The 15,996-nt window shown below is 46.3% G+C and overlaps 1 protein-coding gene across 5 annotated transcripts in view; it reads right to left on the minus strand.

The window, feature by feature from the left end:
- The window catches only part of NFAT5 (nuclear factor of activated T cells 5), a 53,520-nt gene that overhangs the window by 4,929 nt on the left and 32,595 nt on the right, over positions 1–15,996 (minus strand). For 3 of the 5 annotated variants that reach the window (XM_014260532.2, XM_014260534.2, XM_014260535.2), the window contains 10 exons: positions 14,407–14,599; positions 10,925–11,115; positions 9,950–10,122; positions 6,805–6,939; positions 6,581–6,633; positions 5,784–5,916; positions 5,186–5,263; positions 4,187–4,299; positions 1,245–3,675; positions 359–608 (listed from right to left, as the gene is read on the minus strand). In XM_014260532.2, the coding sequence (XP_014116007.2) occupies positions 370–608; positions 1,245–3,675; positions 4,187–4,299; positions 5,186–5,263; positions 5,784–5,916; positions 6,581–6,633; positions 6,805–6,939; positions 9,950–10,122; positions 10,925–11,115; positions 14,407–14,599 (3,739 nt within the window). In that variant the 3' untranslated portion in view covers positions 359–369. The remainder of the gene's footprint in view (positions 1–358; positions 609–1,244; positions 3,676–4,186; positions 4,300–5,185; positions 5,264–5,783; positions 5,917–6,580; positions 6,634–6,804; positions 6,940–9,949; positions 10,123–10,924; positions 11,116–14,406; positions 14,600–15,996) is intronic. The other 2 variants (XM_088062098.1, XM_014260533.2) reach the window with 2 other exon arrangements.

Genomic DNA, 15,996 nt, shown 5'->3' on the forward strand with positions numbered 1-15,996 from the left:
AAGAGTTCAGAACAGTTCAGACTTGAGGTGTTATTTACTCAGCAAGTCTCAAGTTCTTTAACCACAGTCATGTTTCATAAGGTTTGGATCTGCCAAGCTGCCAGTGATCCACTCTCCTCCCTAACAAAGTAACAGAGTGTCACGGCAGATGATAAAACGTAGGAAAAATGAACACAACGCAGTCTCAACTGTTTCATACAAGTTCTGACCTCTGACTGGTTTTAATAACTTCATTCTGGTATTATAGTCTTAATTCAGCCTCACTGGTGTTTTAGGTGACCCCTTAAAGCAGGGTCACACACCACAAACTGAACAAAGCTCCTGCGTGGCAGGAAAGAGCCCAGAGACCCAAACTCACCACTTGCCTAATCAAAATGAGCCAGCCATGTTGTTCCCCTGGTTCTGCAGGGACACGAGCAGATCATCTATCTTCTCCATGTTCTGGTTGGTGGCCATGGCCGAGGGCAGCGGCGGGGTCTCGGGGAGCTGCTGGGACAGGAGCGCGGGCACCGCGGGCTGCGCCTCGCCCTGGGGCTGCCCGGGCTGGCCCATGGCCATCAGCTCCTCCGGCAGCGCCGCCGGCCCAGGGGGCAGCAACTGGCCACAGTCTGGGGGACAGAGGGACATTTCAGTGTCCTGGCACAGGCAGCAGTTCCCAGAGCAAAGCACACGGCCCCAGCAGCAGCTGTGAGCACTGGGAGAGCTGCTACAAGCTGCTGTCAGCAGCACCTGCACCTCTCCCTGCTGGGGCTCACCCACACACCCCTGCACACACACACATGCTCTACATCCCACAGAGGGCCATGGAGCCTGGGTCCAGAGAGGAGAAAGGGAAAAGTGCGGGTTTGTACAGCTAAGTACACTTTTAACAGACACTTTTCTGGACTCTCCAGCTTCTAAAACCCTTGCCTTCCTTCAGTAATGGCAAGAGAGTCAAAGTGTTTATTGTGGAAACTAAAAACAGCAAGAGAAATGCTCTCTTAGGAGAGCCCAATCATTCCTAGATTAGATTTTAGGGAGAAACACTTCCCTGTGAGGGTGTCCAGAGCAGCTGTGGCTGCCCCTGGGTCCCTGGAAGTGCCCAAGGCCAGGCTGGACAGGGCTTGGAGCAGCCTGGGATAGTGGCAGTGTCCCTGCCCATGGTGGAACGGGATGAGCTTTAAGTCCCTTCCCACCCAAAGCATTCCCTGTTTTGTTGGCAGCTCTCCACACTGTAAGCTCAGCACCAGGCACTGGTCACTTACTGTTCTGGATGCCAAACAGGAATATTCCTGATGTCTGCTGGGATGAGGCTGGGGAATTCTGCAGCTGGTTGATGGCACCTCCCGCCGTGTTGTGGAACAAAGGAGCCTGCTGCTGGGGAGGAGAAGCAGTTCCTGGCATTCCTGCCATGCTGCTCTGGGAGGAGTACATGGGGGACTGCTGCAGCTCCGGCTGGCTCATGCTGTTCTGCAGGGCAGACATGGAAGCTGAGGAGATGAAGAGGGTGACTTGTTGCTCTTGAGAACTTGGGGACCCTTGGACCAGCTGAATCTGGGGCGAGTTATGGAAGATGGTTGGCTGCTGTGCTTCGGCCTGGTTGGTTCCAGGATTCTGGAGAGGAGACACTGTGGTCTGACTCTGGAATTGCATGGGCTGCTGCTCCTGATTCATTGAGGCCATGTTGGACTGCGGATGGAAAATGGACTGGCCTTGTTGCTCCTGATTGGTAACCGGGTTTTGATTTGGATTGAAAATCATGTTCTGCTTTTGGGAGGCCATTGTACTCATGGCATTTTGATTGCTGAACATCATGTTCTGCTGCTGCTGCTGCTGCTGCTCCTGAGACGGAGGGCTGCTCTGGATAGCAACAATCGAATGCTGAGGCTGGAAGATGGCTCCTTGCTGGTTCTGAGGGATGGAGCTGGACTGGATGGAGCCCAATGACACTTGGGACTGAAACAAACCCTGCTGAGCAGGCTGAGTCTGGGGCTGCTCCTGGGGAAGCATGGAGCTCTGGATATGAGAGATCTGTGTCTGCTGCTGGAAAGAAGCCTGCTGTTCGGTGTTTGTTGCTGTCTGAAGAGGAGAAATGGGATTTGGGCTTGTAAAGAATGACATCTGCTCTTCCTGAGTGGCAGGGTTGCTCATGGAACTCTGGGAAAGGAACATGTTGGCAGACTGCTGGTCTTGAGGCACCGAGGAGCTCTGCAAGACACCCATGGCATTCTGTGAGTGGAACATCGGGGGCTGCAGTTGGTCAGAGGAATTAGTGTTGGTCTGGTTGTGGACAATGGAATTTGAGCTATGAAAAAGGGATCCTTGTGTTTCCTGGGATATATTCTGAGTGTCACCAATAGGGTTCTGAGAGTGGAAAAGCTGAGCTTGTGAGTGTGGAGACTGTTGGATGAAGCTTCCCGACTGAATCGACATCATTTCTCCACCTTGCTGGAACAGACCCCCGCCCTGCTGCTGAGTCCCACTGGCCTGGACACTCATCATGGTCTTGGTAGATGAGAAGAGATTAACCTGGGACTGACTTTCCCCACTGTGCTGCATCTGAACCATGGTCTGAAACACAGAGCTCTGCATCTGTTTGCTCTGCCCCGAGGCCTCCTCTCCCTCTGCAGAGCTCGTCGGCTGGAACATGGCAGGGCCGTTGTTGGAGACCGGCTGCTGCGCGGGGGCGGGCGCCTCGCCGCCGGACACCCCCGGGGACGAGGAGAACAGCTCACACTGCATCTGCATGTCTTCACTGGAGGATAACCCACCCATCATGTGAGACGCCTGCTGGTACACCGGGGACTGCTGCAGGGCTCCGTTCCCCGCCGTGGTGGAGGAGAACAGATCCGACTGCATCTGCGTGGCCGCCTGGCACATGTTCTGCTGCATCCCCATCACCATGGCCGACGTCTCCATGGCCTGCTGCTGCTGCTGCTGCTGCTGCTGCTGGTTGGACAGGGCACCTTCAGGCTGGGAGTGAACGTTCTCAGCTCGTCCAGGCAAAAGGTTCTCCGGTCTGGAATGGACAGCTGTGTCTGAGGAGGAAAACATCCCTGGATTTACACTGTTCTGTATCTGGCTGACCTGCTGAAAGATATCTGCGTTCAGCTGATCTTGGACATCCTCGCTGCTGTCTGAGCCCGAAAACAAAACGGAAGATAACTGCTGCTGAGCCTCCAGAACCTGCTGCACCAAGTCGACGTTCCTGCTGCTGCCCGTGGCGGTGTTGGTGGGGAAGTTCCCAGCCTGGAGCTGCTGGATGGTGTTCTGGAGCTGACTCACGCCGCTGGCCGACGAGAAGATGCTGGAGGAAATCTGCTGCTGCAGGGCTTGTGCCGGCTCCGAGAGCGTCGGCTGCTGCTGCTGCGAGGCATCGGTCAGCTGGGACAGAGTCACCACCGTGCCATCCGACTGCAGCACCTCCCTGGGCTGCGAATCCCGCGGCTGGAACTGCGCAGCCTGCTGCAGCAGGGCATCGCTGTTCTGCAGCTGGCCCGGGGTGGACACTGCGGAGAAGCTGCCGGGCTGGGAAATGTCCTGCGTTTGGATGGTGCTCAGGGTCTCTGGGGTGTACACCTTGGGCTGGATTTGCTGCTGGTTTTCACTTTCAGAAGGTAAATGGGAAGCAGAAGTTGATATGCCAGACATGCTGTTTTCCAATGTTTGCTGAGTTGGTCCGACCACATTTGAAGCCTGAAAAGAGTGAGACATTTGGTAATTTATAAACTTATAAATGTGATGTGAATACAATTTCCCAAAATCCCTGATGTCCAGGGAAGATCAGAGGGAGATGTGAAACCCAGACACACCCAAACCAGCAAGCAAATGATTAGCAGTGGAAATGCTACCTCAAGGATGGAATCACAGCACAACTCAATGAAAGCAATGCTAAGAACTGATTAAAAGGATATTCTTACAGCAATTTACTAGTTCTGTGTCACAGGATAAAAATCCCCATCACAGGGTCACTAAGCCATCAGTCTGATGAAGGAACCAGGTGAGCTACTGAAGGAAACTGCCTGTTTCACTCATGCTCTGTGATTGTTTTGCCCAGACTGATCCTGGACATGGCACTTTCCCTGCCTACTACTCTTCTCCACTAGTAAAGCATGGACCAAGGAGCAGATTAACTCTGAAAGCTGCTGTGCTCAGCCCCCATCAAACTCACCTGGAGCACGGGGGGAGAGCATTTTTGTGCACTTACTTCCATTGGAGCCACATCTTCGTTCTTGATCATACTGCTTGGCATGAGTGGAGTTATCAAGGCACTAGGAAGAATGTTCACCTTCTCCAGGTTACAGCCCGTGGCCTTCACTGCTGCAGCCACAAACAAAACGAGAACAAGAGGGGCAATGGTAAAACCAATCATTCCAGAACTCCCTTTAAGTAAATTAAAGAATGACTCTTCAACGTAAAGCAACAGATCTCAACACCCAAAGCAAATTTAAACCTTACAGCAATGTGGCAGTAAAATTTCTGCACGTGTGTATAGAGTGAGGAAGGACAGAACAGACCAAGTACATACAGCGGGCAAGATCCTCTGACCTCTGGTTCAGAGTCAGCCTGGAGCAGAACAGGTACAGGAATGAAGCATCAAAGAGAAGCTGACACAAAAACCCCATGAGAAGGTGAATTCAGATTTATTGCATAAATTAACTGAGGACATGAAGGAACAGCAACAGCACGTTGTGTTCTGAGGAGCAGCAGCTGTTCTCCTGGAGCAGTTGGGATTTTCCCTCAGTTAAGCTCCACACTAAATTAACTGGATGTCAGGCTTACCCTGTATATTTTATATACATTTATATTTATACACATTTTGTATAGCTTATAGATTTGCTTAAATTAACACTACACTGTTCCTAATTCTTTGTATTAGCTGCAACCTTAGGCTTCTTTTTTATTCTTCACTTGCAAACATACTAAATAAAGATTAGACTGCAGAGCCTAATGCAGGAAAAATGAAAAAGAAATTAGTATTATTTTTTGCTATTCTTTTGTTCTGCATTAGCTTGTACTAAAATATACTGACAGGAATACTGCTATAAAGTAAAAGTTTCAGAGTCAGAAAACAAACCTCCCTGTAAGAACAGAGCCAGATTTTATAAGCACACACTTATCACAGGATGTCTGATTCATTTCACCAAATCTGGATAGGAATTCATAGTTAAATTATTAAGAACACTGATAAGAATCAATTTAGTACCTTTTATAGCCTCTTCAAAAGAACAATGTTGGGCTGGGCTGGAGATTTCCTTCTTCACATTAACATTCAGAGTCCCAGCTGCCGAGACAAAACACATTGAGAACTTCCTTACGTTAAATCAGCAAACAAGCCAAAAAAACACAAAGCAAACCAAAACAATTCCTTATAGCTTAAAGAAATTCAGGTTCTTTGAAACCCACACAAACCTTCACACTGTCTATTGTGATACAGATAAATAAATAAACTAAAATACATGAAATGGGCAAATTGCAGCTTTCCTCAGGATAAAGCCTGGTGGGATTTCTTGGTTTATTTGGTGCATTGTATGGGATACATTGGTTTTTTTTATCCTGCTCAGCTTCATTTAGACCCTTAAACTAGAAACGGATGCTGCTATATAAGAAGAGCTGTCACAAGACAGCTGGAATTTGAGGTATTTGGCACATAAATGAGAAAAGCAAAGCCTTTAGATTTTATTATTAACAGAGCAGCAGCCGCCAGCAAGAGGGGTTTGGAGAGATCCCCGTTACTCAACGCTCCTGTTGCACGGACTAAGGGCTGTGGAGTCAGAGCAGGTGGAACAGGCACTCACACACACCTGGCTCTGGAGTGTAGGTGAAGGGCTGCACGTCGTGCGATCTCCCAGCGTTGGTCACCACGTATATTCCCACAGACACTGCTGAGGTGATTTGCTGGTCGTGATATGGTGGCACCTTCACAATAAGGTGATTCTGCCAGGCAAAAAGATCACGTTTTATTACTACTGATCTTAACTGTACTTACTTACATCAAGGTAGAGAAATAGGCTGCTGAACCACCATAAAACCCCAGGGCACTGGGGGCAATGCACATGTGGGATCCTCCCCTCAGAGGGGGGACCAGGATGGCACTTTCCTGACATCATTTGCAGCCAAAGAGCCCATAAAGACACTTATTTGTGTCAAAAAGAATAAATATTCTGTAAAACATTTCACAGTGGAACAAAAATCCAGCCAGTTATAAACACTGTGGTGTACAAACAATCTCTTTCCATGGAGAACTGCTGGGAAATCTGAATTAGGCCTTTTAATTCCATTGTATGTAAGGGCAAAGACCTGCTCACCAAATCCACTGTGGGATCCAAGGTCTCAGTTAGAAACTGAACAGTAACACTGGTGTAAACCCAAAATTATATTATATACCAGACTCACAACAGACCTTATGTGAAGAAAATCAGTATTATTTCAAGAAATGCACAGAAAGAGGGAAAGGCTTGATTAATTTTTCTTTGGACACACTGTATTAATTAAAAATATAACTATAATGATAGTAATAACAATAATAATAATAATACTAGCAGTAGGGATAGTAGTAGTAGGGATAATAGTAGTAATAAGAACAGTAATACAGAAGTACCTGATGAAATAATTCCATGTCAATTTCAGCTTCTGCTTTCCAAGAATTCTCATCTAAAGGAAAATTAAAAAGTCCAACTTATTGCACATCCTGCAGAGCAACTTATTTTAGTGCCTTTGACTCTGCTCCTCAGTTTGCTCTCCACGACTGAGCTTTACCTCACAGGGAAACCCCGACCCCAGGCTCTGCTCAGCACCCCAAGCCAGCACTGCTTTCACACTAACCCGAAACATTCTCTTGGAAAATCACTTTTGTTCCCTTTAGGAAGTTCTTGCCAATCAGAAAAACTTCCTCTTCACCCTTCACTGAACAGCTGTGGAGACTTTTCTTTAGGATCTCTGGGACTCCCGCTGGCTGAGCTGCAAGGGAAAAAAACAGAGTCTGGAATCAAGAAAATCTCAACATCCAAACCAAACCACTTTTACTTACAGGGTTATGAAGGAAAAACTAAAGCCCCTGAGCTGCTATCTTTATCATGTATTTCATGACAAACTCTTCAGAATATAACCATTTCTATTATTTCCTCACTAAACGTAATGAGCTCACAGAAATCACACTTAGCTCAATGAGCCACTGATAATCTTTTTCCTTTTCTCCTGCCCTTATTAAATCTTCAAGAGAAAACTCCCAGTGTTGCCAAAGCTTAACAAGTGCTCAGAAGAGAAGGAAATGTGGTTCTGTAATTCCCTGGTGTAGAGTGATTTCCAGAGGCATCAGGCCTTGGACACACCTGAAGCCTACCTGCAAATTCAGCCTCTGGGTCATAAAACTTTATTTTTTTGTGAAGCTTATTTTGTTCTGCTGTGTAAAAGAGCAGAAGGAGTAACTGCCTTATTACCTGGGGGGCTTTGAACAGTTTTTTTACACGACACAGGTGTCTGTCTGGTGCAAGAACTAACCCAGGGCTTGGTGCAACCTGGGGTCCCCTGGTCCCTGGCAGGGGGTGGAATGGGATGAGCTTCAAGGTCCCTTCCAAATCCTTGCAAGACTCACCTCTCTGGAGTTGGGAATTTTAGCAATCAAATCAAATAAACAAGAGGATATGGTTTTACAGACACACATCTCTGGATGCCCCTGTGCCAGAGGTCCAGATGATGATTTAAATCATTCTTATCATAAACTGTCATTGATGCAAACCACTCCTATTCTACTTAAACCAAATAGGACCACGTGTGCCAAATGCAAATGAGCACTGCAGACAATTTAAACAGAGATACATTTTAAAATAATGTGCTTTGACACATCTAATATAAAATAATCCCAGTTTCTAATGAAGGTTTCTCAATCACCTTTTCTCACCACAGCTCCCCAGGGCACACACCCAGACTCGTGCTTCTCCACTTGCCTGGCCCACTTTGAGTGTTTAATAACAATATTTTCTGGGCTTACTACACAGCAGAATATACATCCTGTACCACTCCAAATTATTTTATGACCTTTCAGAAAGGATTTTTCTACAACTCTGGCTGCGGGTTCCCAGGCAACCGTTACGCAACGACTGAATATGCTCAAGGCACATGAAAAGAGTAACTGGATTTAGGTTTGCTAACAAGTTAACAAAGCCTATTTAAAACACAGCCCTTAAATAAAGAGCCTGCAGCTCCTTAATGTCTTTTCTATGGTTTCAGGAACATTATTAGCTATAAAACACAATGTAAACAGGCTCTGATGAGTGCAAATGCAAACCTCGTTGTGAAGGTACATTACACATCTGTAGTAAGGTTTATGTAGCAAACCAACCCAGTGCAATGTGCTTGAGGAGATGATTTATATTCAATAAGCAACACATTTCATGCTGTTTTGATCAGCCAGTACCCATGTGCCAACACCATTTGCTTGGCTAAGGTCTACTGCAAGTCCCTGTAGCTTTGGCCTAAGTTAAGACAGAAGCACAGTCCTGGAAAGAGCCTCAGGAATTCCCCTCTCAACCTTCACACCATGATCAGCTTTACCCACACATTCCCCAAAGACACAAGTCTGACCAGAGTATTTTGTTTCTGTGTTCTAAGACTTCCAGCAGAGGAGACACTGTAGAATTCCTGGGCAATCTCTTAGCAACTTCCACAATTGACAACATTTTCTTAGCAAATGACCAAACCCCTGCCTGCCAAAAACCAAACCCATTTACTCTTTGCATCAAATACAGCTTTTTATAGCTCAACAGCCTATTTTAAAATCAGTCTCTAAATTTTTCATTTCAGACTCTCAGCTTCTACTCACAATAGCAAGTTTTGAACTGTTAAAGAAAACATCAGGTGACTTCCACTCCCTTTTCTTCTAAGGGTGAAATAATTTTATCTTTAACCAGAAAGTTACAGACTAAAGAGATACAGGAACAGCTTTGAGAGGTTTTATAGCGAATGTTTTTATCTTAAATCTGAGTATTAGTATCAGATACTCCATTACTGTGAGATACCACCATGGTCTACTGACTGGAATGGAGTTGCAAAGATGACTGTATTTCTAAAAAATAACCCCAAAAAACCCTTATTATACCATGAAAAGAGCATATCCAGGAGCTTCTCTGCTCTTCCCATGCACAGAGAAAAAGCTCTCCATCTCATTCATCGAGATAAGGGGTGGAACAAGATGGTCTTTAAGGTCCCTTCCTGCCCAAACCATTCCATGATTCCACAGTGCCCTTTTCCCTGCTGGTCAGTGGAACCTCCCCAGCCAAGGCAGCCATCTGTGCTCATGCTAAACAGAGCAGTTTAATAAAGAGCTATAAAAAGTTTTGTTCTTGCACTGAACCAGAACAGATTCAGCCTCTGGCCCATGCAAAGACCACAGCTTGAGAGAGCCAGGTTTGCTGACTTTCTGCAAGTCCTGTCTAGCACTGAAAGCTGAGGCATGAATGTGACAATACAGAAGAGACTGGAAGCCATATCGGAGTCATTTTTCAAAGCAATCACAACAAAAATGGTGACATTTTAGGAGGCAAAAATTCACTGAATGGAAGATCAGGAAATGTGTAACTATTTTTCAATACTGGACAATAATTTTAGCTAATATCCCACCACGAATAAAAATCTAAAACCTAAAATCACTTGATTTTAGCTACAGCAATTCTGAAATTATCACAGATTAACATAGGGTGTTTTTTTTCCTCCCAAGGCATTTCCACAGAATCACAGCATCATTTAGGTTGGAAAAGACCTTCAAGCCCATCCAGTCCCAGCTGTGCCCGATGCCCACCTTGTCCCCAGCCCAGATCCCTGAGTGTCAATGAGGCTTTCCTTGGGCACCTCCAGGGATGGGGACTCCAAACCTCCCTGGGCAGCCCCTGCCAATGTTTAACCACTCTTTCCACGCTGAGATCACACTAAAACCCTGATCCCTCTACACTCAGCTCTTTGCTTTGACACTCACTGCACAGAATTGGGGAAGAAGGCGTCTGCAGGGTCAGGGTGGAGCCGTCCTTGCGCGTGATGTTGACGCGAAAGACGAGCCGAGCGCGGGTGCTTTTCTTCTTGGAGCCAGCAATCCCTATCCTGGCTTCCACATCAGCATTCCTCAGCTTCAGGATTCCCACACAATCAACCCTAACAATACAAAACAGAGCAGAATTTCATAGTTTAGTAAGTTCAGCAGCTCCAACAATCTCTCAAGTAGCTTCATAAGCCAAAGTCAAAAGCCTTGAGGTAATTACTGAAATGTTATTAGATTTCTTTTTATTTACATAAAATCTATGACCTTTTTCAAGTTTTCATTCAACCCTGCCTAATTTGGATGATGAATCATGGCAGAAAGGCATATGAAAGCATGAATAAAACAGAAAGTGCAATATAATTCTGGTAAGCATTCAATTTAGAATCACAGCTCTTCATTCTTCCATCCCCAGGGCGAGATCTGTGTTTGCAGGATTATTGCTTCAAAATATTCTGCATTCACTTAAAGAAAGCAGGAGTAGAAGAAAACTTACTGTAGTCATATTATTTATGTTCAGTGGGACTTGGAAGTGACAGATAAGTCCTCCCATAAGTGTGGTCCTAGGGGAGATGTACAGGGCCAGGTGAGTGATGCAGTGCTGGCTTTCAGACAGGCTCCATGCAAAATGATTTAAAGCAAAAAACAGCCAAAAAAACAAGAACAGTAGAAGCAAACACAGCCTGATGTGTTAAAAAGAAGAATATTGCAATTTACCCAGGATTTTGGGTTCCCAAAAGCACAGGGACCACCTGGTATCTCCTCTGAGTACACTGACTGGCAAGCAAGAGCCAAGGAGCAGAGCGAGGAGGGCGCCGAGATGTTCAAACTTGAACTGTAACCCATCCAACGGGAAAAGGAAATTGGTTCCCAAACCCAAGCTAATAAACTAAAATATTCCTGAGAAGAGCTACTCACGCCAGTGTCATGTTGTTGCTCGGGTCCAGCCCCACCTCGATGACAGTGGTGCCCTCGATGTCCACCTCCTTGCAGGGCGTGGTGTTCCTGCCCGTCACCCTGCACGCCTGGTAGAAGCCGTGGGGCTTCACTCGCCCCGAGTCGTTCCCCACGAACACCTGCAGCACCACGGGCTCATTGTGGCCTTCCAGCTGCAACATGCCAGGTGGGCAATTAACACAGGAATGACTGCTTTAATTGTCATTATTAATATCTGGTTTCTAAACCAGCCTGAATCCCGTCTACCTTCAGACAGAATTATCCCAACTGCGACTCTCGTGTCTCTTACGACCTCCTGTTCTCACCCCAAATGTGACTATTCCCTGCCTCTGCCCAGGATTCTCCTTCCCCCCCAGATCTACATCCACCAGTCAGCCAAGAAAAGAACATTTCCTGGGGCTGATTCCAGAGTTGAAGAGGTTTTGCTGTATGTGTACAGGTCCATTCCAGGACCCCACCTCCATGCCAGATGCATTTTGAAATCCTCGTGAAACCAGATTAGAATTGTGCAACACTTCCAAAACTCCTGAAGAAATCAGAATAGAATGAAAGGGAAGCAGAGGGAGAAATGGAATGACTGAATGGTCCAACCATCCAACTGCATAAGCCCAGTGTTCCTTCAGACACCAAAATAAAAATTTAAATGGGAACTTGAGATCTACTTAAAAGGTAACGTCAGGATTCGCTGAAACACTTCATAAGAGCACATCAGGCATTTTACCATCCTCCTGCAATCCCATGTGCAAGCCATAACTATCCCAGAACATGTCAGTGAAAAATACATTCATTTTTGTAACATCAACACCCTGGCATGAAATGGTTTGTATCCTCTTCATGCTTTTTTTATTAGTGGGATCCCACTGATGCCACAAACTAAAAATACTCTCAGGTAAAAGAAGTCCTGAAGTAAAGCTGGACATTGCATTACAAAGGAAATTCTCCTTCTTTTTAGGAAATAGTTAAGAAAAGTACTCCAAGTGAAAAAAAAAACATTAGATTGTTGCCAAATTTCCAGGCCAGAGATGGAAATTCCTTGCCAGAACATTCTAGGAGATAAAATGAGTATTTCAGTGTTTCCACTGAGACACGTTTGTTGCTCGAGGATTTCTGGGTGACAGTGCTGTCTTTTGTTCCAGGCCTGGAAGCCCAGGCAACACCTGCAGAAAGAAGCTCCAGTTTTAGCAGTGAGGAGATGCAAATGAGAGCAGAATCCTCTGGAGAATCTTGGAGGATGACTCCCTGACACACTTTAAAAATGTAGTTCTGAAGTTTGTAGCAAGTTTGAATAAAGGAAAAAAATAAATAAACCAGCAAATAGTGGTAAGATCATTGTGTGCTCATGTCCAAGAAGAGCAAATAGCAAATGTGACTGACAGAGATGAGCAAAGGCCCAGGATGTCTGGAGGTGGCCCAGCACAGGCATCCACATGGGAACCACAGGCACAGCTCACAACAAAGGCTCAACAGCCAGGCCCTTGATCAAGGCTTGGTTATACAATTTTAACGTTGCATACTGATTGTAGACTCCAGTTCTAAGTCATCAAGAACAGAGTTTTATTTAAGTGGCCACAGGACCTGCTTCTCCTCCTCGGCCTGTGTTAGGGCCACGCACCTGAGCCGCTCCCAAGTGCCAGATCTCTGCTGAGCACCAACATCTTTACACTGCTCTTCCCCACCTTTAAACCCCACAAACAAAACAAAACAAAAAACAAACACCTTATCCATAATAGGTTTTTTCCCACTAGCTCAGATTTCCTGAAGATTCACTGACTCATTTGTCAGTCCAGCCCTGGCAGAGTTTTATCTGCAGGGTATGAACTCCTCTGCCTACTGGTAAAGCAAACTGGAACTTCCAGGAATTCAGTAAAATGAGACTCCTCCAAAGAGAATTTTCACTGATGGGTGCTAAAGGGTAACTGGGAAAGGAGTTAAAAGGAAATTCAGATGAACAAAGGCCCACTAAGAAAATCCACATAAATGAGCACTAAATCCCCATAGCAACAGGCCGATATGAATGGATTCTTTTCTTATGAAACTTTACTGGAGTTCTGCATTACTCAGGAGGACTGAGTGAAGGGCTGCTGGCATTCCTAACACTGCTGAACAGGGCTTTGAAGATAAGCCTACTTCTGTATTCTGTCAGCAGCAGTCAGCACAAGTGTTAAGGGCTGTGTCACAAACATCTCCTTGTGGACTCGCTAAGTAAGTTTGGGTTGAGAACTGCTTTGCTGCTTTCTCAAAGTGACATAACTAAGAAAAAATATGAAATTAAATGTCTTTCACCCTCCTTATCTATGTGATAGCAAACCTAGCTGTCTACTTGCTCAGCCTGCTGGCCACACTCCTCCCAGTCTGCCCAGTATGCCATTTGCCATAGTCCCACTGCAGTGCTGGCCTGGACCCAGTTCTCTGCTAACTCTCATAATCACTTGTGGGAGGATATTTGACATCAGTTCTTCTGTTTGTCACCCTAAGTCAAGCCCAGCCTTGCTCCTGGGAAACCTCTCTGCCATTTCCATTAGGAAACCTTTCCAAGTCCTCAAGTTCTCCAACTGCTTTCCCCAAGATACACAGGGAAGAAACAAGACCTGCAAATTCCCACTCTGTGCATTCGTGCGCAGTCCCTGAAGGACAGCCTCAGTCTTCCTTCCTGAGCAGAAATGTCAAACATCTCCTTGTAACCTTCCTGTGTTCCTCCTCAGAGCAAGAGGCCTTCAGCACCTGAATGTTAAGGCATCAAAGTCCATAGAGGAAACAGGCTGCAACTGCCAAGTGTGCACATAAATGCTGCCTCTTTCCTTGCCCCATTCTCCAGTTCAAATCCACATCTACCTCCACTACCTCCACCTGTACCATGCTAAACACACTGAGCAGTATCACCTGTAAAACACACCTCAGTGAGATCTCCATGACCCATGTGAATGACACTGCATATGTCAATTCAGATACTGCTGAATCAAAATCAAGAACAAAAACCACCAAACAATCAAAAAGAAAAAAGAAGAAAAAAACAACCAAAAAACCCCAACAAAACCAAAACACCCCCCCCTTCCAATTTATTTTATTTTTAAATGAAACCTGGTTTTATGTCTGTATTACCACTGGACAATGATGGCCCACTGTCACCAACCACAGAACAGCTAGAGCACTTCACTATCCCACTTTTGCAGGAATGGAATGTCTCTGTATTTACAGTCCACGGAACTGAAGCCTAACAGGAGGTGCATCCCAGATTTTCTATCCCTGCCTTGACGTGCAGATTCCCTCCTCCTGTAACTCTGTGATGCCAGTAAGGCTTGTGACCTGCAAGAAGAGACTCAGTCCAGCCCCTCCAGCCCAGGGACTGCAAAGTCTGCTCCCTCAGCACTGCAGAGCCCGTTGAACTGCAGCTGCCCTGGCCCTGGGGCAGCCCTGGGAAGGCAGAGCCCGTGTCCCCAGCCTACCTTGACAGTGGGAAAGCCCTGCTGCGTCCGGTCCTTGACGGAGCCCCGGCTGCCCTCGGTCAGGTACCGAGCCCTGTGCTGGGTCTCTGGCTGCACCATGATCTTCAGCTCCTTCCCCTCGCTCTTAGTCGGGTACTGACCACACAACATTGGGGTCTTCTTCCCTCCAGCTCCCTTCTGGTTCTCTGATGCTCTGAGAAGTCAAAACACACCATCGAGAAGATGTTAGAAGCTGCTCCCCAGTAAAACCACTCCAAATCACAGAAAAGCTAAAGAGGCAAAGAGCGTGTATTAATGGGAGGGAGATTTGTAGCTGTTCCAGAGCGAACTCTGGAATTCTCCTTCTGCAAGAGGAGACCTGCAGGATGAAGAGGAATGGTGCTTCCCTGCCTCCTCCATCCAGAACACATGGGAACTGCTTTTCAGAGAGCAAACATAAAGGAAGGGAAAAGCAATTAGCATTAAACGATGTTAACGAACAGAAGGTGGCTCATAACCTGCTTTTTCAGAGTCTATGACACAGCCTGAACAAGCTGTTTTGCTGCTGTGACAAACACACACGTACACACACACTGGATGGATTTAAGGTTAAATGACACTTCTTTCAACAGGAAAATAGCCTCATGCCTGTCTCCACGTCAACTTGTATATCCATGCAAACTCCAGCTCCTGTTTCTGTCTGAACAGATTGACCAATTTATGCTAAAACCCAATTAGTTATTGTAAAAGCTCTGGCATAATTACACCAATGTTAAATCAGTGTATGCACAAGGCCTTTCTTTCCAGGTGCATTCCATAAGACGTAGTGGCTTGTTCTCAGTTCCATAATTAAAACCAGGATGAAGGAGCCCTCCCAAGACTTAGCAGCACATAAACCATTTTGTGTTCCCTTCAGAGCACAATGGGAAATAACCCGTGATCCTATTCAGACTAGGCTTTAGGAATGAACCTGAAGTCCAAGAAACTCCTTTCCCACTAGGAAATGTGAATGTGCCACAGTGCACGGTGCAGGCAGGAAAAGGGCTCCACGATTCATGCAAATATCATATTCTTTCTTCCTAGCAAAGTATGGTTTCTAACAGCTAATGCCTGGGAAGAAAGTGGTTTTAAATGACAGGTGTGGATTACTTGAAAACAAATCCCGTTTCAACATGCAAGTTACTGCAGTAATTTATCCAGGATTTTTTCTTTCTCAAAAAGGGTGAAAACTGCTTTTTTTTCCCAAATTGTTCCCTGGGAGCTTTGCCACTGTGTGAGGCTGTCACTGACCTGGAGCTGGGGTGACCCAGCTCTTCTCAACTAGCAGATGACAAACACGGTGCACACCTTTCCTAGAGCTCCAGCAGTGCACACAGCAGCCCCTGGAACTCAGCATGTGCCCAGTTCCAGCCCTGCCCCAGCCCTGCTCCTCTTCCTGCCAGGAAAAGTCACCCTCTGCACCCCAAGCTCACCACATCCCACAGCCCTGAAAGCCAAGGAATCATAGCACAGTGTGGGCTGGGAGAGACCTTTAGAGATCATCCAGTCCCATCCCCTGCCATGGCAGGGACACCTTCCACTGTCCCAGGCTGCTCCAAGCCCCAGTGTCCA

Source organism: Pseudopodoces humilis, chromosome 14, assembly GCF_049639895.1.
Source record: "Pseudopodoces humilis isolate 2021_Gansu_Grassland_sample_001 chromosome 14, ASM4963989v1, whole genome shotgun sequence".
NCBI classification, from domain to species: domain Eukaryota; kingdom Metazoa; phylum Chordata; class Aves; order Passeriformes; family Paridae; genus Pseudopodoces; species Pseudopodoces humilis.